The sequence below is a fragment of the Carcharodon carcharias genome, chromosome 1 (assembly GCF_017639515.1).
Source record: "Carcharodon carcharias isolate sCarCar2 chromosome 1, sCarCar2.pri, whole genome shotgun sequence".
NCBI lineage: Eukaryota > Metazoa > Chordata > Chondrichthyes > Lamniformes > Lamnidae > Carcharodon > Carcharodon carcharias.
This window is the reverse complement of record NC_054467.1, coordinates 179,191,189-179,216,569: the sequence shown is the minus strand read 5'-3', so window position 1 is coordinate 179,216,569 and position 25,381 is coordinate 179,191,189. Positions and strand designations below refer to the sequence as shown.

Sequence of the window (25,381 nt, the reverse complement as noted above, 5' to 3'; positions counted from 1 at the left end):
CAGGTTAATTAAAATGTTGCACTGGTTTGGCAGTGTAGTCTGTATTGCAGGTAAAAGACACTGGATCTGTGAAAGATCAAAGTGTGATTAAAATATGCAGTATTAGTTTTCTAAAACCTCTAAATGTTCTTCCTTTTAATATAAATCAGATTTTTTTAGACGGAGTTCCAGCAAGCTGCTCAGATAAAAAAAAATGTTGGCTTCATAGAAGCATAGCTATCACCCAATTTATTCAGGTTTTGTGAAGCAATTTTATTTATCTTCCCTCAAAGAGCTTTATATTTTTGTAGATTTGTAAAGAAAATATGGCACCGGTGCTCAAATCAGCTGATCTCTACCATTAATACTTGAGTTTTTTTCTGGCAGTCCTGGTGACAGTTCTTGAGGTATTAATTGTGCGTATATGAATAGTGCCAAATATTAATAGGTCTGTATATTAATAACACTAATATTTATAGTATATTAATAACACTAATATAATAATGCAGTAACCCATTCTGCTACAGCTACAGCTGATTGCACATGCAGCAATGGTAGATTTCCCTAGGAATGATGAGCCTGAATGTTTGCACAGGTGGAGAGACAAAAATGGCCGCGGAGGCACGAGTCTGGAAGTCCCGCCCTGGAACCTGGCCCCCTCCATTTTCAGGGGCGGGGAGGGGAATGCGGGAGGGTTCTAAATTGCATGTCCGTGGTTCACAAAGGCAATTGCTCTTGTTAAAATGCAGCTCCCTCAGTCAGATCTGATGTTGCTATGGGATGTCCAAAATTTGACTTGTGTACTTTAGGCCTGGTAGGAGAAGATCTAAACTTACTTGGAGAGATAAGGTAACTTTTGAATATGGCCCCGAGCACCTTTGGAGAGGTAAGGTGCCCTTTGGGAGAGGTCAAGTGTCATTTGGGATTGTTAAAAGTAGGCACAAACATGCATAAAAAGTGTCAAGAGAGCTGTCAAGAGAATTGTCAAAGGGAGCTATCAAGCTGTCAAGAAATTGAAATTTCCTGCCCTTTAAATACTTTTTAAAATTGTGTGCAATGTTAAAAAAATCATTGCTTGCTATTTCACTCTTCTTGTTGTCATAAGATTGAGGATTGCCATTATAGGGTTAGTGCTACATGACTGATTTCAAAACCTATTACTGTTACAGCCCATGACTGCTATACACCAATGACTGTCGGCTCACAGTTTGATTGACAGCTCCAAGTGCCTATAAGGGTTTTGAAGTGGAATTGTGAATACAAATGCTCGATTTAAAAGGAATTAAAGGAAGTCAAAAGTAGTAAATGGGTTTTCATAAATGAGAGTGTTTTTTGAAATTGTGAATTTATCAAAAGACACTTAAGAACTTAATTTAATCTCAGCACGGGTCCTGAGGTCTGCCCATGGTGGATACCGGGTGTATTGGCATGGAGGGTGTAAGGACAAAGGAGGGCATCAGTTGAAATGAGTTAACACTAAGTTTGCATAGGGGTAATTAAGGACTATTGGGCTGAGTTGGGGCATGGGTTGGGCTGGAGAGTATGAGGGATAATGGGGGTTGGTGGAGGGGCATGAGGTGGCATTGATTGGCATGGATGGGAGCATGAAGAATGTGTGAGGAGTGAGGGGGTGTGACAGGTGAGGGCTAGAGGGCTGTTTTTCATTTTATTCCTTTTTCTTATAGCTTCAACAAAGTGCCAGGGCACCAAGGCCGGCCTTTCACCCAGCCCACCTCTCCACCCACCAGCCTCCAAACTCTTTTAAGGGGCTACGGCCACAAATCTCATTTTCGCCCATCCCATCCCCACAGAATGAAATTCCAAACTTTTGGGCACTTTCTCCCAAGTCTGATTTGCAGAGCCAAGAATTGTCCCGACTCTGCACTCCTGACCTGGAAGCGAAAATTCGGGCCTAGGTCCTCAGGGAAGAGAGGCAAAGGCTGGGGGTAATGGGAGAAAAAGTAGGGAAGTAATGAAAGACAAAGTGCTGGATTTTACCATTTTACCAGCCTTCTGGGTATGGGCTGGGAGGCAAGGGGAGGGGCATAAAATTATAAGAGTGGGAGAGGGATGGAATGCCCATTCGCCACCTGCTGCCATGCCATTTTGCCAGTGATGTGGAAGGGGGCCAAGTGAGCCACCAACTACCCTGGCGACCTCCCAACAGGCCTTGGGGGTGGGGTGGTGGCGGTGGGTGCCAGTCATGGCAATGGTTACCTCCCGTGGAAATGACCATCCCTGTAGGAATGGCACCACCTACCCCCTGCCAACCGCCCCCCTCCCTGTCCCCCACCACCCCTTGCCACAGTCACTCCCTGAGAGACCCAGCAACTTCCGCCCCTCCACCCCTAATACCGTGGGGGAAGGCATCCTTCCATTGTTCATCTTGAATGTGCAGGCCAAGCAATGACCACTGCTCAGGATGGCACTGAGACTTCTGAACTATCGGCCCTCTGGGTTTGGGAGGAGGGGAGGGAGGGGGGGTGTGGGGGTTGGGGTGGGGGGGTGTGGGGAGGTGGCACCCTTTAAAGGGACAGTAGCCCTGGCAGCAACCAATTAGTTGTATGATGCCCGTAAAATGCAGCCATGGGTCCTTCAAGTGGCCAAGCCAGGGTCGCCCCCAGCTTTCAGGCCCATCGTCAAGACCCAGCCATGAGAATTAAACTGCAGCCTTTTTTTTAATCCAAGGTTTCCATTTCAATATCTCCTGAACAAATGATGTTGTGTGATTTAAAAACAGAAAATGTTGGAAAAACTCAGCAGGTCTGGCAGCATCTGTGGGGAGAGAAACAGAGTTAACATTTTGAGTCCACATGATGCTTCTTCGGAGTGGGGAGCATTGTGTGATTGGTGCATTTTTCAAATGAACTTTGACGAGGTCCCTCAGTTTAAACATTTTAAACATCTGTGGTGCAGCCGCTCACTATGTGGCAAATTGAGAAAATTAATTGCCAAGAGAGGGCCATTTCCCACCCCAACATCTTTTCACTCTTGTCAGGAGGGCCTGCTGTTACATGGGGAGGCCATCAAGTAAACCCTGATGGGCAACTGGAGTGGGGGGGGCAACCCACCTTTACAGCCACTTCATGGCCCACGAAGAGGCCCACAAGTGGTAACCCTGTGGTTAGGCTACCTACGGCAGAATATTCCACCCGCACCAAATACCAAGCCTCCCTGTGTGCCTCCAGCATGGTATGAAAAATACTTCGAGGGTGAGATATTAATGATCACTTCAGGGCCCTTCCCGGCGCCGCTGGAATTCTAATGGGTGGTGGAGAATGAGCACTTTGCCACCTGAGGAGGCTGGCCATTAAAGCCTGACAGCCTCTCTAAGAGGTCGTATCCAGAGGCAAGAGTCATTCCTGCTGGAAGAACTGCCTACCCTCACTATCAGCCCCCTTCTAGCCTGCCTGATTGAATGGACCCCATTTTCACTCAGGCAAGGGCCCGCATTGTGTGACTTAGGATTTTTTAAAGTAGATGTAAATGCTCGGAGACGGTGGGTGAGGTCTGTATAACTGGGGGAAGGCAATGGTGTAGTAGTATTGTAAACAGATTAAAATTCCAAAGACCCAGGGTAATGCTCTGGGGACCCAGGTTCGATTCCCACCATTGTAGATGGTGAAATTTTAATTCAATAAAAATCTGGAATTAGGAGTCTGATGATGCCCATGAAACCATTACCGGTTGTCATAAAAACCCATCTGATTCACTAATGTCCTTTAGTGAAGGAAATCTGTCATACTTACCTGGTCTGGCCTACATGTGACTCCAGGCCCACAGTAATGTGCTTGACTCTTAAGTGCCCTCTGAACAAGGGTATTTAGGGATGGGTAATGAATACTGGCCTAGCCAGTGACGCCCACAACCCATGAACAAATATAAAAAGAAATGTCAAGTTATTTAAATCCCTGCCTTTTAAATTTAAAAAAAAATGTCTGTTTCTCTGAGTTGAAACAAATCAGTATTTGCAGTTTCAATAGCTGTTTGTTGACATAACCCTAAGTGCTATCATTATAGTATTGTGACTGCTTGACTGCTTCCACAACCTGTCATTGTCACAGTGGGGGGCTGTAAATTCAGTTTGATTGACAGCTCCAAGAGATTATCAAGGGATTAGCTGTCTTTGATGTGGTGTTTTGATTATAAATTTTTATTTTTATAAGGGTTAAATACTTGAGAGGATTTAAATGTATCGAATGGGATTTTATCAATGAGAGTCCTTTTTTATATAGTGAAGTCTGTAGAATTTTATTTCATCTCAGCATGGCTCCTGAGGTCTGCCCATTGTGGATACTGGGTGGGTTAGCATGGAGGCAAATTGTGGTGGGTGGGAGTAATGGGTGAGCGTGAGTTGGTACTAAGTTGGCATAGGGGCTATAAAGGACCATGAGGCTGAGTGGGGGGTCATGTGTTGGCATGGAGAGCGTGAGAGGCCATTGGCAATAGATGCAGCCACGTGTAGGCATGGATGGAGGATGGAGAGTGGGTGAGGAGGTGTGAGGCAGCAGGGCTAGAGAGCCTGATATTCAACCACGCAACTTGGATGAAGTCCCAGAGTACCAGAGCAGGTCTTTTTAACAGCCCACCTCAGCACTCAGAAAATCCCAGCACACACCCGCAAAACCACCACCGCCCTCCCGCCCCATCACCACTGGAGAAAGGATCCACTTTTCCCCAAGGCAGATATGGCGAGGCAGGAAATTTGCCGACTCAACACAACACAGGAGCGAAAATCCTGGGCATTTTTTTGTTTAAACTATGCAGCATTGTCACGGGTCATATCATAGCAATCTTTCACCAATTCTGTATAATAGGCAGTGGCTTTTCATGCCCAAAGTGACTGCAGGCTGAGTGAATATTGTCAATACTGTGGTAAATATTCTGAATTACAGTGATGAGAGGGATGGAGAAAAGGTGAAGATTTCATCCCAGAAAAATTCCCCGGAAACTATTGAATGCGGCTCTATTTCCTGGTCCTCCTGCTGTGCTCCCACTGAAGTTATGGCTAAGTTACAGAAGCGAGGATCCCACTTGGAAAGGCCCAACCCTTTCAGAGTCCAAATATTTTAAGTTATAAAGACATACTCATGGTAAAGGAAATATAATTTAACATACTTGAAGACTTTTAATTGAACAAAAATAAAGGCTGTTATTTTCAGGTCCTCACCGAGTATATCAGAAAATTGTGACTGTCTGACTTATATTTTCCATTCATTAACTTTAATGGATGGACAATTGTTTATAATTTTCCCAGCTCTTTTGGTAGCAAGACACTTTGCCATAAGCAAAGACTTAGAAAATCTAGCTTAATCACCCAATATACTGCTGAGAGGCCATAAAAATCTATCAGTATGGTTCTTGATATATTTAGATTTTCATGCAATCTATAAGATGGTCAAGTCATACCTTTCAGGTCAGCTGACTTCATAAGAGTTGGGTAATTCCAGACAGAGACTTGGTGTTTGGGAAAACCATGGCCAGTTACTAACTCCTTGTATTTTGATAACCAGAGCAATGAACAAATCTGAAAAACCAAAAAATCAATTTGTATCAGCGTTGACTATTTTATATTTTCGATGTCAGCCTGAATGTTTCACCTTTCTTATCTGTCGATAGGGAACTTACAGCTGTGTGCATGACCTAGGCCAATTTTAAGGCCAAGGGGTCATTTGAAAACTGTAAGCAGTTTCTGCTGGACAGTCTGACTGAAAAGGAAGCTAAATTTCGTTCGGGCCTTCACGCTGCCTGTGAAGCTTTTTCAAAACACTTTGCATCAACCTCTAAACAATCCACTACTTGGACAATAACCACACAGAGCCTGCAGGGAAAAAGAAAAATGTGCCTCTCCCCACTCTGTACTTCTGGCAATTCAGTCATTTCATAGATGAGTTGAGCCTTTACCTTCCCTTCTCTGAAAAAATGACAGCTGTGTTGCTGCAACCAAGGGCTGAAGAGACTGATTGAGCAGTGTTTGCTCAACTCACCCACCTGTCAGTAGCATTGGCTTGAAATCAAACTTCAGTATAAAAATTCGTGTGGTGATCACTTTAACCACAAGTCAGGCTATCTCTGCAATGGATGTTGTTTAACATGACACTTCCAGAAATAGCACAACTTGGTAACTGCTACCTTGCTGAATCATAGATACTGAAATCAGATCTTATCCAATATGCCCAAGTTGTTGGGCCTGTGTCATATGATGTGATTATATGATGTTATTCTTTGATTTCAGCTGTCTGACATGATTATGTCCTTGTCTCTCCTAGCATTGCGCAAATTCCTCTTCATTTTCCAAATCCAATGCAGCCATTGGCAGGCCTAATGAAATGCCCACATTTAGCACTGCTTGCAAATACAGGGGCAACTGGTGATAATAGGAATGCTGTTCTGGGAAGTGTGCACCAAAAGCGTGCCAAATCAAAAGAAAGCAAACCACGGGAAAAACATGAATTAGCTCCAGTGCACCTGGATTGTTGTCAAAACTTCAAAATGCATATCTCACAAATGTAACAACCTAACCTCAGATAGTGATGTACCATTGGCACAATGACTTCAGCTGATCAGGGGGAGGCCCACATGACCTCAGGGCAACTAGGGCTGGGTATTAACTATGGCTTTGCCAATGTAGACAACATTCTGAACATTTTCAGAAGTTCTTCAACAAACAGTTTGATTCAGAAAAACAGGAGCAGAACTGCAAATCAACAAAGGAAATATGACATTGGATGATTTTTCAACAGTTTGCACAATTCTGTGGAGTTAATAGGAAGGTGCTACATAGCACTGCCTCAAGAGCATTAAAAAATTTGTCCTGTGCAATTGCAAGTTCCACAGGGTCTGTACTGCTGGCAAGGGATCATTCAACGTTCCACACCATGGAACTTGAATTCAAAGATTATATGATGCCACAGCTTGACAGAAAATATTCCAGGTATTCGTTAATATTGCCAGCACAATTTTGATTAATGATTACATTATTTAGTATTAAAATATAACTATTAGGAGAAGTGGAGCCAGGGATTTCTAAATAAATATTGCAATTAAACTTGTTATGTGGTTGCAAAATACCACCAGTTCATTTATGTACACACATAATGGACTCTGGTTGTAAGTAGGAACATTTTCAAAGACATTTTTCATACACATGGTCAACCGTTAAATGCATACACACAGTCATTTTTGTGCAAACCTCAAAACCTACCAAAGCTGACCAATACTCTCAAAAAGGCCCATGACTCAAAAGCAGCCATTTATGCTGGCCTGTGACGTATGGAAGTACAGGGGAAAATGTCCACCTGTATGAGGTCAGCAGTTGTTACAGCAATGGAAAAAGATTTGTGCCCACCATTGATCAGGAGAGGTACTTACACAAGACTTTCCGAGGTCAGCTCAATGAGGTAGCAATGACCATAAATTTTGTGTTAATGCCTGAATGCTTGAAAATTAGAGTGCAGCCTTAAAAAAGAGAGAGCAGTCTGCACCGCCTCAAAAAACAGAATACTTCACTGCACACACAGCAATCTTTAATGATACACCAGGACTCTATGTGCCAAGCAACCAGACAAGGCAACAGATCATGGTACCAAGCCAGAAGAAGCCAGAACATTTCTGATTACATTACATACAATGTAGAAAGTTCAAACTCTCTAGAGGAGATGCATTAAGGAGACACAGCTTCCTGGCTGTCCATAAATAAAATTCTGCCATGTGATCTCGCTATTTCACATCAGAACAAAATCAATGAGCAATACTTCAGATTCCCCTAATCGTAAAACATGATCACAAAGTTAAATGCAATGCTATGTCCCTGTTCTTATTATCTCACTTGTGATTTTGTATCCACATCTCGAATACAGCTCCCACTCTTTGTGTCCCAAATACGCAAATGGCCATCTTTCATTCCTCCCCCAACAGCAAGTATTCCAGATTGCCAGGGGCACCAGTTCATGGCCTATTGAAAAGGAAATTCAATTACTATTAATTAAAAGCTTAATGTTTTTGCCCAACCACTAGCTTTTCCTGCAACTGAAAATACAAATATATCTACATTTATACTATCAGAATTATGCACTGGATCTTTGTGCCAGTGATTCATTTTAACCAGTAGATAAAGCAATTTTGTGCCTATATGGACGGAATAGGAAATCATATCTTCAGTAGAGAGGTGTTACAGAGGTTCGGTGGTGGGATTTAAATATTATGTGCATATTTTAGTTTATAATCCCCAATTTCCTCAGGTCTGATGTCACTCCCTATGATTTACCCCAGCAATGATTCTATTTGTTACCATTAGAACCTTTGAATGGGGAAATGATAAACTATTTTACGGTAGCCGCCGGTCTTAGCACCTCTGGTGACTCATAAGATAAAGGCACAAGATAATGTTGTAAAATCTACAGGAAAGTACAGCTCATGAAAGAAAAAAAGAATTGGAAGCTTTAGTCTATTTTCACTTTCTTTCTATGTTGCATCTGCATCCTACACCATCAAGGTCAAATCTTAGTTGACCACGTTCTAAGGAATATGATCCAGAAATTGCTGACACTCTCTGACACTGGGCAGTGTGGCTATTGCTGCATAAGCTCAGAGATCCTCTGCTGCAGACTCAATTTTCTGACACTCAATGGTCAATGCAAACATGTCGTCATTGGATACACTGAGGACCCATGATAACCTACATATCTACACACTTCATGAAGATACCTTGCCATCCATCTGTGTCTAACTTAAAAATGTTGATAATGTTTGCCTGACCTCCCACTAGCAACAAGCTCTCACAATAATCCAACTCCACTTATTCATTTCACGTAAGAATTAATTATAGACTGCGCCTCAAGGCCAAACTCCTTCTAAGGCCAAACTCCAACTGAAACTGAATTGCCACTCAGGCTAAACTTCACACACTCTCGGTCTTTTGCATGTCACTAGCAGCTGAGATTTACTACTCAGTTCAAATTCATACTTTACTTAAACAATAATCCAACTAAACATACAAATATAAGAATCAGGAGCAAAAGTAGGCCAATCGGCCCCTCAACCCTGCTCCACCAATCAGTAAGGTCATGACTAATCTGATTTTAACCTGCAATCTGCATCCCACCCACCGCCAATAACCTATCACCCCTTTGCTTACCAAGGACCTATCCAACTCTACCTTCAAAATTTTCAAAGACTCAGCTTCCACCACCTTTTCAGGAAGAGCTCCAAAGACTCACGACCCTGAGTGAAAAAAATTTGCCTCATCTCTGTTTTAAATGGGTGACCCCTTATTTTTAAATAGTAACCACTAGTTCAAGATTCTCCCACAAGAGGAAACATCCTCTCCATATCTACCCTGTCAGGACCTCTCAGGATCTTATATGTCTCAATGAAGTCACCCCTCACTCTTCCAAGCTCCAGCAGATACAAGCCTAGTCTGTCCAACCTTTCGTCAAAAGACAACCCACCCATTCCAGTATTAGTCTGGTATACCTTCTCTGAACTACTTGCAATGCATTTACATCCTTCCTTAAGTAAGGTGACCAAGACTGTGCACAGTACTTCATATGTGGTCTTACCAGTGCCCTGTACAACTGAAGCATAACCTCCTGACTTTTGTAATCAATTCCCTTCGTAATAAATGATAACATTCTAATAGCTTTCATAATTACCTTCTGTACCTGCTTACTAGCCTTTTATGATTCATGCACTAGGACACCCAGATCCCTCTGCACCTCAGAGCTCTGCAATCTCCCACCATTTAGATAATATGCTTCTCCTTTATTCTTCCTGCCAAAATGGACAATTTCACATTTTCTCACATTATACTCCATTTGCCAGATCTTTGCCCACTGACTTAACCTATCTATATCTTTTTGTAGCCTCTTTAAGCCCTCTTCACAAATTACTTTCCATCTTTATGTCATCAGCAATTTTGGCAACCATCCCATCCATCCCTTCATCCAAGTCATCTATATAAATTGTAAACAGCTGAAGTCCCAGCACTGATCCCTATGGCATACCACTCATTATATCTTGCCAAGCTGAAAAAGACCCATTTATGTCTACTCTCTGCTTCCTAATAGTCAGCCAATCTTCTATCCATGCCAATATGTTACCCCCTATACCATGAGCTTTTGTTTTCTGCAACTCCATTTTCCTTCCTACCCTCTATACCCTTTGACTCCCTTGTCAATCAAGAATCTATCAAACTTAGCTTGGGGAAGCTTTCACCACTCTCTGGGGAGGAGAGTTCCACAGACTCATGAACTTCTGAGAGAAAATGTTTTTCTGCATCTCCATTTTAAATGGGAGACCCCTTGCTTATAAACTGTGTCCCCTAGTTCTAGTCTCTCCCAGAAGGGGAAACATCCTTTTAGCACCCACCCTGTCAAGTCCCTTCAGGATCTTATAAAATGGTCTCTTATTCTCCTAAACTCCAACGGATAAAGGCTCAACCTGCACCTCATAGGATAACCTCCCCCACCCCAGAATCAGTACTCTGGATGTGGTCTCACCAATACCCTATACAACAGCAGCAAAACATCCCTACTTTTATATTCCATTCCCCTTGCAAGAAATGACAACATTGAATTTGCTTTCCTAATCACTTGCTGTACCTGCATACTAACTTTTTGTTATTCATGTACCAGGATGCACAGGTTCCTCTGTGTCACAGAGATCGACAATCTTTACCCATTTAAGTAGTTTGCTACTTTTTTATTCTTCCTACCAAATTGCATAATTTCACATTTTCCCACATTATGGGCAGAATTTTCCCAGAATTGCACTAATTGTGGTAGCGTGTGGGTAAAATGGAGTCCTACTCACCAACGAAAATGGTGGGTTTTCAGGATTTATCTTCCCCATCCCACTTCATTATTTATTCATTCCCATCACCCTGCTGTTGCATCATGCTGACCACCGTCTTTAAATGGCAGCCGCCAGCAAAGCGCTCATCGCCACCAGCTCACAACTGCTGCCCAAGAGACATGGCCAGCAAAGGAAAAAAGACTGCAGCCCCCCACTTCAACAATGGGTCCCTCGAGCAACTGTTGGATGCCGTGGAGGCCCACCGGGATTTGCTCTACACATGCTTTGGCCGCAGGATAGGCAGCAAATTCATCAATCCGGCTTGGAAGGCAGTGGCAGCGGTGGTCAGCATGAACGCCCTGCAGAGGACAGCCACCCAGTGTCCCAAAGGATGAATGATCTCCTCCGTTCCACCAGGGTAAGTCACTCTTTTCATCACTCCCAACTCACACACTCACAAACCCATTACACACCCACAGGGCCCTCACTCACTGCCAGTGCAAGGGACATCACCATTCTCTCTCTCACGCACACCGTCATTGTCCTCATTCCGTCCACGGGACCACTCTCCACCCAAACAAGGCAGGCGTACTTATCATCTGGCCTGGCAGATGTCCTAATACACTCTCCCCATCTCTATCCATACAGTACAAACTGGCACACAACAGGAAGGAAAGGTCACAGACAGGTGGAGGGATGCTGGAGATCAAAGTCTTGACAGAATTCGAAAACAGAGCCATCTAGTCGGCTGACAATGACCAGGACCAGTCAAGTGAGGATCCAGCAGCGCAGCATCCATCAGACAACCATGCTATGAGTGATGTGCCTTCTTTCACAGGCCACTATCATGCATTAATTATCTCCCCTTGCTTTCACAGGCACTTATGCCAAACAGCCAAGACAGTCAATGACCCAGGGCCTCCAATCCAGCCCTGAAGAAATCTCTGAAGAGGAATCTGAAGCACCCTCTCTGAAGTCCCATCACAGTGCTCACCCACACCTTCCACCAGCACAGAGGCACACACCTTGGTGGGACCTATGTTTAGAGTAGCTTCGGGATCACAATCTGGTGAGCACATCGCAATGTCTGATCCACAGCAGGTGGAGGCAGGAACTTCCCACGTCCCTGGCACTCGGAGGACTGCTGGAGGCCAGAATGTTGCTGAGTCCGAGTCAAATGACGAGCCTCTGGACTCGGTCATGTCACAGTTGCTGTACTTGCAAAGGCAAGCTAGGGAGCAACAGGGAGGGATGTCCGCTGTACTCCTCAATTTGCAAGGCAAGATGTAGGAGTCCATCCATCTTCAGGCTGAGGCAATAGTGCCTGCATTGCATCACATCGAGGTTAACACTGGCAGGATGGCAGCCGCCATGGAGACCTTGGTCCAGGATGTCACTCCTGCACTGCTACGCAGGCTTAACTCCATCGCTGATGCCACAGTTGGCCTCCAACAGTCTGTACACGAGAGGGGTGCTGGGCAGTTCAATCTCGCAACAGCTACCCCTTCCACTCACGGAGTCAGCCAGGGGCCCTAGGACACCCATTGGGAGGAGGGTCAGCAGGTGCACACTCCCGGGCCATCCACCCAGGTGATTCTGGGAGTGACCGGCCCATTCGAATCCCCTCTTCCTCTGACCTCCACAGCTCCAGCTTCACAGGCTGAGAAGAATTCCACTGCCACACAGCAGGACCCCGAAAGCAGGCCAGAGCCCACCAAGTCTCGGTGCTCCAGAGGACACCCGCCAAAGTCATCACAAACAGGGCAGAGCAGTCAGCAGGCTGCCTCCACCTCTGCTGTGGATGCCTGGGGAGCACCAAGACATGGTTAGGAAGGTTAAGTAAAAGTAGTTGCACAGCCTGGGCATGGGTGTTGATCACTTGTATATACTGTTCACTATTCTCAATAAACTCCTAAGAATATCTCCCTGTCTATGGCTCCTTGTTCTGATGAGCAGTGTTCTTGTCACTCAGATGTGAATCCTTTCTGTACAAGATAAAGGCAGGTGTCTCAGTCCAGGGCCTCTTCCCTGTGCTCTGTGCAGCCTTCAGACCACAGTGATGGTCCAGCCTCACACTCCCTGGAAACATTACTGATGCCTGCACCTCGGCAGTGCTGGTCATTGCCGCCAGAATTTTGTACACCTCAATCAAGTCACCTCTCAGCCTTTATCACATCCTTTATAACAGACTAGCATTTTCCCCGCTACTGATGTTAGGCTAACCAGGCTCTAATTCCATGTTTTTTCCCTCCCTCCTTTTTTAAATAACTGGGTTACATTTGCCACCCTCCAATCTGCCAGGGCTATTCCAGAATATACAGAATTTTGGAAGATGAAAACTAACGCAAGCACTATTTCCATGGCCACCTTCTTTAGTACCCGGGATGTAGATTATCAGGCCCTGGGGATTTATCGGCATTAATTTCTCCAGCACTATTTTTTTGCTAATGCTAATTTCCTTCTTGCCGTTTCTCACCAGACCCTTTGTTCCCTAACTTCCCTGGGAAGTTACTTGCGTCTTCTTCTATGAGGACAGAACTAAATTAGTTGTTTAATTGCTCTGCCATTTCCTTGTTCTCCATTAAAAATTCTCCCTTTCGGGCTGTAAGGGGCCTACTTTTGCCTTCAGTAAACTTTTTCTTTTTACATACTTATGGAAACCTTTACAGCCTGCTTTTATGTTCCTTGTAAGTTTATTCTCATGCAGTATTTTCCCCTCTTAATCTCTTGACCCTCTTTACTGAACCCTAAACTGTTCATAATCCTCACACTTGTAACTTTTTCTAGCAACTTTATATGACTACTCTTTGGATCTAATACTATCCTTAATTTCTTTTGTTAACCATGGTTGGGCCACTTTTCCTGTTGTGGTTTTTTTGTACCAGGAAGAAACGTATAACTGTTGAAATGCATTCATTCGTTCCTTAAATATTAGCCATTGCCTATCCACCATCATGCCTTCTAATGAAGTTCCCCAATCTATCATAGCCAACTGAGCCCTAAGTCCTTCATAGTTTCATTTGCTTAGATTTAGAACACTAGTTTTACGTTGGGCTACTTCACTTTCCATCCTAATGAAGAATTCTATCATGTTATGGCCACTCTTCCCTAAAGGACCCTGCACAACAAGTTCATTAATTAAACTCTCCTCATTGCACAATACCAAATCTAGGATAGTTTGTTCCCTTGTTGGTTCCTCTAAAAACCATCTCATTCACACTCCAGGAATTCATCTACCACAGTATTATTGCTAATTTGGTTTGCCCAGTCTATATGTAGATTAAAGTCACCCATGATTACTGTAGCACCTTGTTACATGCATCTCTAATTTCCTGTTTAATGCTGTCCCCTTCCTTACCACTACTGTTTGGAGGCCTTTGGACAACTCCCACTAATGGTTTCTGCCCCTTCTTGCTACTTAGCTCCAACCAGGCTGATTCTACATCTAGGTTTTCTGAGCCAATATCCTTTCTCACTATTGCACTGGTTTCATCCTTAACTAAGAATGTCACCCCACTTCCTTTTCCTTTTTCCCTGTCCTTCGTAAATACAAATGCCCTTGGATATTCAGTTCCCAGCCTTGGTCACCCTGCATCCATGTCTCAAATCGCAATCATATATGGTACCCATTTATATCTATTTGTGCTGTTTATTCATCTACTTTATTGTGAATGCTCTGTGCATTCAGAGACAGTGCATTTAGATTTGTCTTTTTAACATTTTTACACATTTTTTGTACTATGGTTGCATTCTACTTTTCTGTCTTTCATTTCTATCTTTGTTTCCCTCTTGAGTCTCCCTGCTCAGGTACCCATCCCGCTGCCACTCTAGGTTAAACTCTTCCCCTCAGTACTAGCAAATACTCCTGCGATGATATTGGTCCTAGTCCTGCTGGGGTGCAACCCGTCCAGCTTGTACAGGTCCCATATTCCCCAGAATTGGTCCCAATGCCTCAGGAATCTAATCCATCCCTCCTACACCATCTCTTCAGCCACACATTCATCCGGTCTATTCTCCTATTCCTGATCTCGCTAGCACGTGACACTGGGAGTAATCCTGAGATTACTACCTGTGAGGTCCTGCTTTTAATTTATTTCCTAGCTCCCTATATTCTGTTTATAGGAACTCATGTCACTTTTTACCTATGTCATTGGTACTAATATGGACCACAACCTCTGGCTGTCCTTCCTCCCACTTCAGAATGTCCTGCAGCCATTCAGTGACACCCTTGACCCTGGCACCAAGAGGGCAATATACAATCCTGGTGTCATCTCTGCAGTTGCAGAAAGGTCTTTCTGTTCCCCTTGTGTTAGAATTCCCCATCACTATTCCTCTCCCACTCTTTTTCCTCCCGCCTTGTGCAGCTGAGCCACTCATGGTGCTACGGACTTGGTCCTTGCTGCATGCCCCTGAGAAACTATCTCCAAAACAGAAAATCTGCTAGAGAGGGAGGTGGACCCAGAGGACTCCTGTACCACCTGCCTAGTGCTTTTACTCTGTCTAGTAGTCACCCATTCCCTTTCTCCCTGTGCACTCTTTACATGCAATGCAACCACCTCACAATACCTGCTATCCAAAAGCTTCTCCAAAAATCTCTGCACAAACTCCTATTATTTCTTCCTGTATACTCCACCCTACAGTGTGCTTAGTGATTGGGGGCCTATAAAACATTCCCACGGGTGATTTCTGACTTTTACTATTTCTTATTTCTACCCAAACTATTCTTATCTTGATCTTTGGAACTAAGATCATCTCTCTCTACTGTACTGTCATCCTTAATTAACAGAGCTACCCCTCCACCTTTTCCTTGCTTCCTGTCCTTCCAAAATGCCATGTACTCTTAAATATTCAGGTCCAAGCCTTTGTCATCTTGCAGCCATATCTCTGTAATAGCTATCAGAGCGGACATATTTATTTCTATTTGAGCTGTCAATTCATCTGTTTTGTCACAAATGCTATGTGTATTCAGATACAGAGGCTTTATTCTGTCTTTTTACTATTTTTGCAGTCTCTGGCCTTATCTGCTGACACGCTCTTAAGATTGTACATTCCTGCCACGTTCTGATTATCATTTCTCTATCACAATGCTACCGAGAAAACTCCGCCACAATGCTACCAGAGAATAGCTAATCTCACTCTCTGTAACCAATCAATTAAACTAAGCATATCAACCAACAGTGAAGGCACCAACTAAATAGATTTAAACAGCTCTTGGTGTTGAAGTAACTTAAGCAAAATTCAAATGCAATTAAAAGAAATAAATGAAAAGGGACTTATTTGTTTTTGAATCACTCCCACTGAAAGGAAACCCATACTCCTTTGGCCTTTCACATCTCACTAGCTGTAGTACCAAAAAGATTTGCAAGGTTTAAATCCTGATCTGTGCTGAGTTAAACTGGGAGAATTGTGGGGATATTATTGGCCTCAATGTTGCCGGTCTTTGGAAGGAGAAGAAATATTAGCCAAGAATCAATTTGACTCAAGAGCAAAGTGCTGTGGATGCTGGAAATCTGAAATAAAAGCAGAAAATGCTGGAAATACTCAGCAGGCCTGGCAACATCAGTAATGAGAGGATCATGTTTCAGATCCCTGACCCTTCATCATAAATGATTTCTGTCAACTCTTCTGAGGAAGGTTCACTGACCTTAAATGAGCTGGATTTTTATCACCTGATGGGGGCAGCACCGAAGGCAGGCAGGCCCAGAACTTCCCGTTGGCACAGTCCCACTTCTGGGCCCTTTTTCAGGAGGCCAGGTTGAGGAGGGGGATGACCACAAGCGCCAGATAGACACTTAAAGTGTTTTAGGGGCCAATTAAGGCAGGTGGGCCACCTGAGGTGGCCAAAATGCAGCCAATGAAAGGAGTCCAAAATGTCAAAATCATGACCATGGGATCAGGACGAAAAATTAAGTTAGTGGCATGACATTGTTGGTTAGGCCTCATTGTCCCAAGGTGGGATCCTACTCATAGTAAGTTTAATATGAGTATTCAAAATATGCAAAACTTCTTGAAATTAAGTCCTACGTTCAAGATTAAGTCAGCAGCATACAGGAATTTTATGATAACCGGTTCACACTTGTTTAAAGGTGGTGTGCACCAGTCAGCTTTGTGCAGTTGTATCTCAGGTAAGCAATTGTTTTGGTTGAACTCTGTGGCACAAGAGAGGGGAGCAGGAGAATGGCAGCTTACATGGAGGGTCAGAACCAGCAAGTCAGGCGTGAGGAGGTGGGTGAGGAGTTTGGTTGGGGGTGGGGTTCATGGAGGAGAGGAATGGGGCTCCGAGGGAGAACAGAGGGTGGGGTCAGGGCATGGAAGTGTGCAGTGGGAAGGGCCTGATTTCGAATGCTTGGGGCAGCGGGGGTGGGGGTTTGGTGGGGGGTGGGGGGTGGGGGTGTTGGTGGGTGCAGTTAGTGAAGATAAATGAGGGGCTTAAAGGGCGGAGACAGTACTATCCACATGTGGGTCCTGTGGGCCTAACTCAGGGTGCTGGCTGGCAGAGGGAACGTTCACAGTGGGAGTTTGATCTGGACGGGGGGACAGTCTGAGGTAGAGATATTCAAAGGTCTTACAGGGCAGGCCATGGGCTCTAAGAAAAACTCAAAGGATGATGCAGGGAGAATACAACAAAGGAGGGTTTTCGCCAGCCAATAACTGAAGCCGCAAGGCCAGCAGCAGGCAACACCATAGGGGAAGGATGGTCAGAAGGCAACCATCCAGGGAAGGCATCAGAGAAGAAGGTCACTGGTGCTTCATTGCATCTTCAGGACATGGGAAAACTAACTCCAGGTATCCAAGAGACTATGCCAGAGATACCTGAGGATGCCTCGGGAAGCAGTCACCAAAATCTGCCAGATCCTGCAGCAAGGCCTGCAGCCACATGGATTTGGCAGCAACTCCATGCCTGTGGCCTTCAAAGTGACCACGATGCTCAAATTTTTCACTACCTCTCAGGGCTTTCAGGGCTCTATGGGCAACATATGTGGTATTCCACACACAGGTGCAGGGATGACCTATGCCCTCATTCGTCATACCAGTGGGTTTATCAGGTTCACCACAGATGGTGACAGCCGAGGGCCCAGGGCCCAGGGCAATGGGCTTTGCAGCCATTGCTGGTTTCCCTAGAGTGCAAGGGATAATTGACTGCACTCATGTTGCCTTTAAAGCTCCCTGGGAATAGGCAGCGGCATAGGTGAACCGCAGAAGATTCCACTCTCTAAACGTCCAACTGGTCACTCATATATGTTGCAGAACTCACAGCTTCGTCAGCTTTTCGAAGCCCCAGCCCAGATTGACAGCTGGATCCTGGGTGACAAGGCTTATGGTTATCCCTTCTAGACCTGGTTGATGACACCAGTGAAGTGTCCCCCCCCCCACCACCGCCACACCCCCCAGCAGTGGAAGAACATTCCAATGCAGCCCACATCTTGACCAGAGCTATCATCGAGCAGATCATCAGCATGTTAAAAATGTGCTTCCGCTGCCTTGCCAAGTCGGAGGAGCTCTGCAGTACATACCACACAGAGCTTTCCGGATAGTTGTGGAATGTTGTGCACTGCCATATGACGTGGCAAGCCCTTACATCAGGACAACAGGGAGGAACAGCACTCCTACTCAAATGAGGATGAATGAGATGAGCCCCAGGAAGAGGAATGTGCATGAGCCTCTAATGCATGCCTGAGACACAGAGACACTGGGATACCAGGGACAATCCCATCTACACGAGATACCCTCAAGTTTGAGGAATCTACACGACCATTCTCCCATGGTTGGGACAGGTTTGCCTAATGGGTTATCTACCAACCCCTGCCAGCCTCCTTCCCAGGGGCTACCTCTGAACCTCCATGCTCTACCACCTACAACAGCAAGAGGAGTGGATATATATCACCCAGGAGGACAGATGTGCCAGTGGGCATACATAAAACAGCCTATAATGATCAAAATCTCAAAACCTGCTGCATTTACAGATCATTGACTTCATATAAGGCAGTTCAGATGTCCTTGTGCAACATAATCTCAGGCAATCTCCTTGACACTGCATATAAGGGAGTGTCTGCAGAGCCCCCACCTTCCTCCAAGTCCCATACACTGATGGCAAACACACAACACCCTAGTCTCCCACACAATAAAGGAGACGTCTGACATTCCCCTGCAGCCAATGTATGCCAACCATGAGACACGCCAGTACAATCAGGTCTCTGATTAAACAAGTGCCTAAAAAGGATAATGATGCACACATGAATAAAGTAGAAACGATATATTGAGCAATATTTGCATGTAAAAAGTGAAGTGAAAACACCCAAGCCACCTTTGCGCTCTCATAAATGTTTAAGTTTTCATTTCCTATCACCATGTCTCCATGTGAACCCAACATCAGCAGCTGAGGTGGAGGCAGGCTGCTGAGTGTGATGCGCTATTGCCTGTGATGACGTTGGCCTGCATCCTCTAGACATCTGAAGCCTTGAGAGCTCCCTCCTACTGGGGATGTCCCACACAGATGCAGGGGCAACCTCTTTGGTCATGCCTGCTGGAGGCTTTGGGGTCAATGGCAGAAGGGGTGAGAAAAGGCTGCTCACAATGGGAGTGTCCTGAGAGGAAGACTCCTCCCAGGCAGCCAACAAATGCCCCTCCTCCATCTCGGTGAACAATGGCACCTCCCTGTCTCACTGAGGAGAAAGGGTACCTAGAAGGAGGTCAAGGTGCGTCATCCCCCTCTGACCTAGCCACTGCTGTTATGGAGCACATGGATGGAGCAGCAGAGTGCGGGTCAGAGCATATGCACTATCGGCTGTACAAACTTGGTCACCAATCCCGCCATGGAGGAAGCAATGCACTCACATGCCTAAGACATGGCAGAACTCATGGCATGCATAGACCTTTTCATACTCCGTGCAAAGCTGCACATAGCCCTGGCATCTTTTTTTATTCATTCACAGGATGTGGGCATCGCTGGCTAGGGCAGCATTTATTGCCCATCCCTAATTGCCCTTGAGAAGGTGGTGGTGAACCACCTTCTTGAACCTCTGCAGGCCATCTCTCCCATGTGTTCCCCTAACCTCTGGCACATGTCCAGCAGGCTCCTTGTGGCTACAATCAGAGGCCCATCAACAGCATGGGGCTCAGCAGGAGCCTGATCCCCTGCAGTTCTCTGCCTGCCTGGGACCTAAGCTATCATCCTCCTTCAACTGCCTTGAGCTGTGCTCAATAGAATCTGGCCCTGATTCTAAATTCGACCTCTCTTCAACCTGGGTGGTTGTAGCTGAGTTGGTGGAGGGTGTGGGAGACGCAGGCGACAGTGCACCCACTGGCTCACTGGTGCCCAGAGGAGGAGTCTTCAGTCTCCAGTGGTTGAGGTGTGGGGTCTGGATTATGGGAACCTTAAAGGAAAATGGAAAGAAATCATTAAATTTCCACAGAATCTATGAGCACAGTACAATTCCTCACATGGTCCTGCAGACCAACTATGCAGCATCAGGTTAGATGCATTCTCACTCTGCTGCCATGTCACTCCAGCCTCACTGTCTCTCTGTTCCCCAGCAATCTGGAGAGCATATACCTCTATAGAAGTGAGGACTTTGAGACCAAGAACCAGTCTGCCCATCTTCACCCTTTCCTTTTGATTATGGGTCTCCTGGCCCTGCAGGAGATTTTGTGACTTGACAAATGCCAACTGACCCCCTTGTCTATACACATCCCCATTACAAATGCTGGACCATTGATGTGTTGCTTTTTATCCAATTGCTCACTTAAGCTAAACTGTCACATGCTTTAGCCACAAGCGCCATGCAATCCTTAGGCTGATCACACGTTCATCTGTCTAGCCTAGCTGCACACTTGCACAAGTACTTAGCCTGATGCCCACATGAGAGATAATCCCATGCCACCTGGGCAGATTGAAAGAGGTCATTGACCCTTTTCTGGCACAGCACCTATGATCTTGGTTGGGGTCCATGGTTGCTAACCTCTGCGATTTCTGTCCAGGCTGCCTTGGTCAGGCTGGAGGGTATCATGTTGCCACCGCTCAGGTAGAGCACCTCCCGCCATTCCCTGATGTCCTGGAAGAGAAGCTGCAGGGAGGCACCACTGAGCCATGTGGCCTATCTTTGTCTATGCTCTGACATCTCGAGTTATACTTGTATACTTAGATATGACTGGTGGCCAGGGGTGGGGTCCCAGGACGATAAACTTTAATGAAGGGGTGAGTGATAGGGGATAAATTTGAAGGGGGCTGAGGGTTATGAAGAGTTGCAAATACAGATTGACAAAACTGCAGACCAAATGGAGATGGGCATTGAACCTATGGCCTTCATGCAGGACCTCCCTGCTTGTCCAGGCGGTTCTTTTATAGCCAACCCAAGCCTGCTGAACTGTCACCTGACAGAAGGATCCTCCATGGAGACTCGGCTCCACCACGCATTTACATGTGCTTTACCTGCCCACAGCCGCCCCTTTAAATATTTATATGAATCGCCTGGATGCCGGTTCCCAACACAAAAGCAGGAAGGGGTGCCGTCTTTCAATTCCACCATCAGGAACAACACACTACTAATTGAATTCTGCCCTAATTCTGTCTCCACATTTTCTGCTTTTATTTCAATTCTTGACTGCTGATCAGTGATCATAACTGAAAATGCATGTGTGTTAGAAAAGGGCAGCAATGGGATGGTTGAATCCCCATGGGTTCAACATCCTCCCAACACAATATCTGGGTTCACCCGAAAATAAATGGTCATTTGAGCAAGTTCGCTGAAGTAGCCCCTATTAACCTGTATCCATCACTTTCGGGAGAGTAGGGAGAAGGGGAGAGAACTGTAAAAAAAAATTATAATTCTGTTATTGAAAAAGCTTGGGTTTTTGTGCAGCTTAACACTTCAGGATGCCAGTAGTACATTTATTTGTACAATTAGCTTGCATTAGAAGCCATATCGTCCATTAATTTAAATTCCAGATCATTTGAAAGTAGTGTTCTCTACTACAACTTAACTGAATGTTCAATAAATAAAGAGAACAGCTAATATGCCTTGGTATTTAACTTACTGGCCTGTAAAATCAGCTGGAGTTCTCCCAGTTTCCTGCTGTATTTTTATGTGGGAGGCCAGTGGAACCCTCAAATATAACAGCCATTTTCAGACATTTGTGCCATTTCTCTTAGGGTTCCGCAAGTCTCGCTGAAGTTATGGCAGGAGCTGTTGAGGACACCTGTGGAATTTTCAGGCCACCCTATTTAAAATGGCAGGAAAGGTCAAACGGACTATAGTTTACTCAAAACGTTCAATGGAAAATTTAGCTTTGAGCAACCAACACACAACTGCTTCTTATAGATGAGGCTCTGTCATTTCTCAGTATCTCAGAATTGGAGAACGTAAAAGCCTGACACAGGATATTTGACCCACCAAGTCTGCTCCAGTTTCGGCATGAGCTCCCCATACCTTTAATACTCATTTTTTCAAGAAACTATTTGATTCCCTTTTAAATAATCCTGCCCCCAAAATTGACAGTGTTGCCAGCCCCTCAACATATTTGAGAAGTAGGAAAGGTAAGAAGGAAATACTTGACTAGACATTTTCACAACTATTTTGAGTAAATTTTGTGTTCATCAAGGTAAAGAATATAAAGTGGGGAACACCCTCCTGTTTGGACATGTAGTTTTAAAATCAAGCATTATACAGTGATGTGCTGTGTAGATTATTTATAGAGTAAAGTTCGCTTTCATCTTCCCCAACAACTTGCCTTTAGCCAACCCAAGAATTGTGATATCTTTCCATTATCATTTAGTAGCTTTTCTTGGAGCCTCTGTGAGTGAGGTTGCCTATTGTTGCAAAATGATGATCAGTAGAGCACAGCAGGATCATCTCTTCTAGGAATATAGACCACTTACATATAACAAACAGGTAAACAAGTCGAGTGGATTTGATTCCAAGCCCCAGAACTAAAAAAAGCTCCAAATATACCACCCAACCACTTGAGAAAAATTTATACTAATTAAGGTTTTAAACTGATAGGCAGCATAAGACAGAAAACATGAAATACAATTCACAGTTAAGCAAATTCACCTTTACAGCTGATTGTTGATTATTAATGGTCTTGTCTGGTTTACTGTTAATGTTGGCTCCTGGATCATTGAGCCAGATATTCAGTAGACCATCGTTGCCACCACTAGCAAGAAGCCTGCCATCTGGTGCCCAGTTGAGGCTACATACTTGGGAAGTGTGACCACAGAGTGTTCCGACATGGTGTTGTGCAATTCTTACATCATGGTGGTGAATAGGTCCAAATCGGGAACCACTGTAGAAAATAAATAGATGAAAATATATATGAAACGTTTTTATTCCAATATCTGCAAACTTCAGCAATTATTTACAAAATGTGAAATCCCATTTCCAACATACCTCTGAAGAGGCATATGGCCTTGAAACGTTAACTCTGCTTCTCTCGCCACAGATGCTGCCAGAACTGCTGAGTTTTCCCAGCATTTACTGTTTTTATTTCAGATTTCCAGCATCCACAGTATTTTGTTTTTATTTATCTCAAAAAGTATTTCATATTTCAGATCAAAATGCATAATGTAAATGGTGCAAATTGATTTTGTTTACATTAGTTCACAGAAAGCCTTCAAGTTCTAAATTTAAAATCAAATATTAAGATTCAGATTTAAATCCCCTCATTATCTGTTCACTCTGACAGACTCCATCCATCTGATGGAGAGTTCAATGTATTACATTTACAGCAAAGAAAGAGGCAATTTGGCTCCAGCAGTGCCTATGTTCTAACAAGCTTCATTCACATTACTGCAGTTCACCCTAACAACATATCTGACATGTTGCCTCCCATAACCTGCCCTGGTTTTGGTAAATAGAATGTAAATGGTTAATAGATGGGGATCGATTTTCAATTGACCCTTTAATTGGCAGATGGAAGGCTCATTCTACTGTACCATATCTACCTGAAGACAGGAGAAGGGGGAGGATGAAAATCATCCCTATGAAGTAGAACTTTGGGTTGAAAAGGTGGGATGGTGGTACTGTCAGTGTGTCGGAAACCCTGCTTAATCTTGGTTTCCACATTTAACCAGTATGTATTTGGGGGTGTGCAGGAAATCCCCATAGCATAATTTGCAGCGTGGCAATTGAATGAAGGTTTAATAGCCAGTACATGGGTTTCCCAAGCTGTCTGATACTCATCTGTCAACAAGGCAAGAGCACAGCTGGAATTGACAGGCAGGAATACCTTCAAATAATGAACTATGATTGCTGCTTCCTTACCTAAGTGAAAGGCTTTTGCTCATGGGACATATACTGCTTTGGAGATCATTTCTGCCACCTTGGACTGTTTTGATTTTGATCTGCACTTCCCTGTTGTCAGCCTTTGCTGCAGCATATGAACAGCTTAAATAATTGTACTTTGGATCTCTTATGAGAAACAAGAGTAACATCAGTAACACCAACAACAGCATCAGCTCCCTTCTCCCCAGCCACTTCACAGGACAGAGGAGATGGACACAGAGCTCCAGCTCAAAGGAGGTAATTCTCCTAACTGGGTATGTAGGCGGAGGGGATCAGCTTTCTGGACATGACTGAGCACCAGTGTCTCAGGAAGTTCAGGCTTTCTCAGTAGGTCATTGCTGACATCTGCAGCCTTGAGGAACAAGATCTTCTTCCAAGGTGGGCATACGTTGTCAGTGGTCATCAAAGTCACCTCAGCCCTGAATTTCTTCACTTCCAGCTCCTTCCAAGGGTCTGCTGATGACATCTATAGGATTGCATAATCTGTTGCAAGTTTGCCAGGGCTGCCAATTATGTCCATTTTATTACTGATGCGGTTAGTCAGAATGAGAGGGCCCTCAGATTTGCTGCAAAGGCTGGATTCCTACAGGTACAAGGGGTCATCGACTGCACATATGTGGCAATCAAGGCACTCTAGAGTATTTGGCAAAAGTGATCCCACTCCATTAATGTTCAGCTGGTCTGTGACCACTGGAAACTTTTCATGCATGGCTGTGCAAAATACTCTGAAAGTTTCCAAATTGCCATCATTGTGCACCAGTCAAATTTCCCACAGATCTTCACTCCTTCAAACAGAGATGCTGGGTGGCTCCTTGGATCAGGATGTGCCTGTGAGGATCCCTACAACTGATAAACAGGAAAGATACAGCTGGAGCCCCCGCAAGCACAGGAAGACTCATAGAGGATGTCATTAGCTTGTGGAAGATGTGATTCAGGTGCCTTGGCAGATAAGGGGGAACCTTTCACTCTGCACCAGTAAAGGTATCCCTCATGGTAGTGTTCTGATGTGCCTTGCATAAAGTGTAGCAGAGAGGCCCAGAGTTTCAGGAGCAGGAAAGTGAAGATCACTTTGCATCTTTGGAGGAGGACATGGAGGAAGAGGGAGAGCATAGTAGGAGGAGGAGTCTGATGTGGCCAGTGACCTTGCAGTTGCTCACCCAGTTGCCAAAGATGGCTGCAACGGATTCATGCAGGCATGATTCAGCTAACCTGAGTCTGTTATAACATATGAGCACAGTGAGACTTGATGGGGAGAACCCACTGGATGCCCCCCTCAGAACACACTGCATTCCCACAGTCAAGAATCCCTCCATCTTATTGACATCTAC

At 44.7% G+C, this 25,381-nt stretch overlaps 1 protein-coding gene across 1 annotated transcript in view; it reads right to left on the bottom strand.

Annotated features, from left to right (window-relative positions):
* The window catches only part of LOC121275686 (cell division cycle protein 20 homolog), a 44,470-nt gene that overhangs the window by 8,019 nt on the left and 11,070 nt on the right, over window positions 1-25,381 (bottom strand). Inside the window, exons 4-6 of the mRNA XM_041183232.1 lie at window positions 22,824-23,055; window positions 7,808-7,933; window positions 5,389-5,506 (exon numbers count right to left, since the gene is read on the bottom strand). Of these exons, the coding sequence (XP_041039166.1) occupies window positions 5,389-5,506; window positions 7,808-7,933; window positions 22,824-23,055 (476 nt within the window). The remainder of the gene's footprint in view (window positions 1-5,388; window positions 5,507-7,807; window positions 7,934-22,823; window positions 23,056-25,381) is intronic.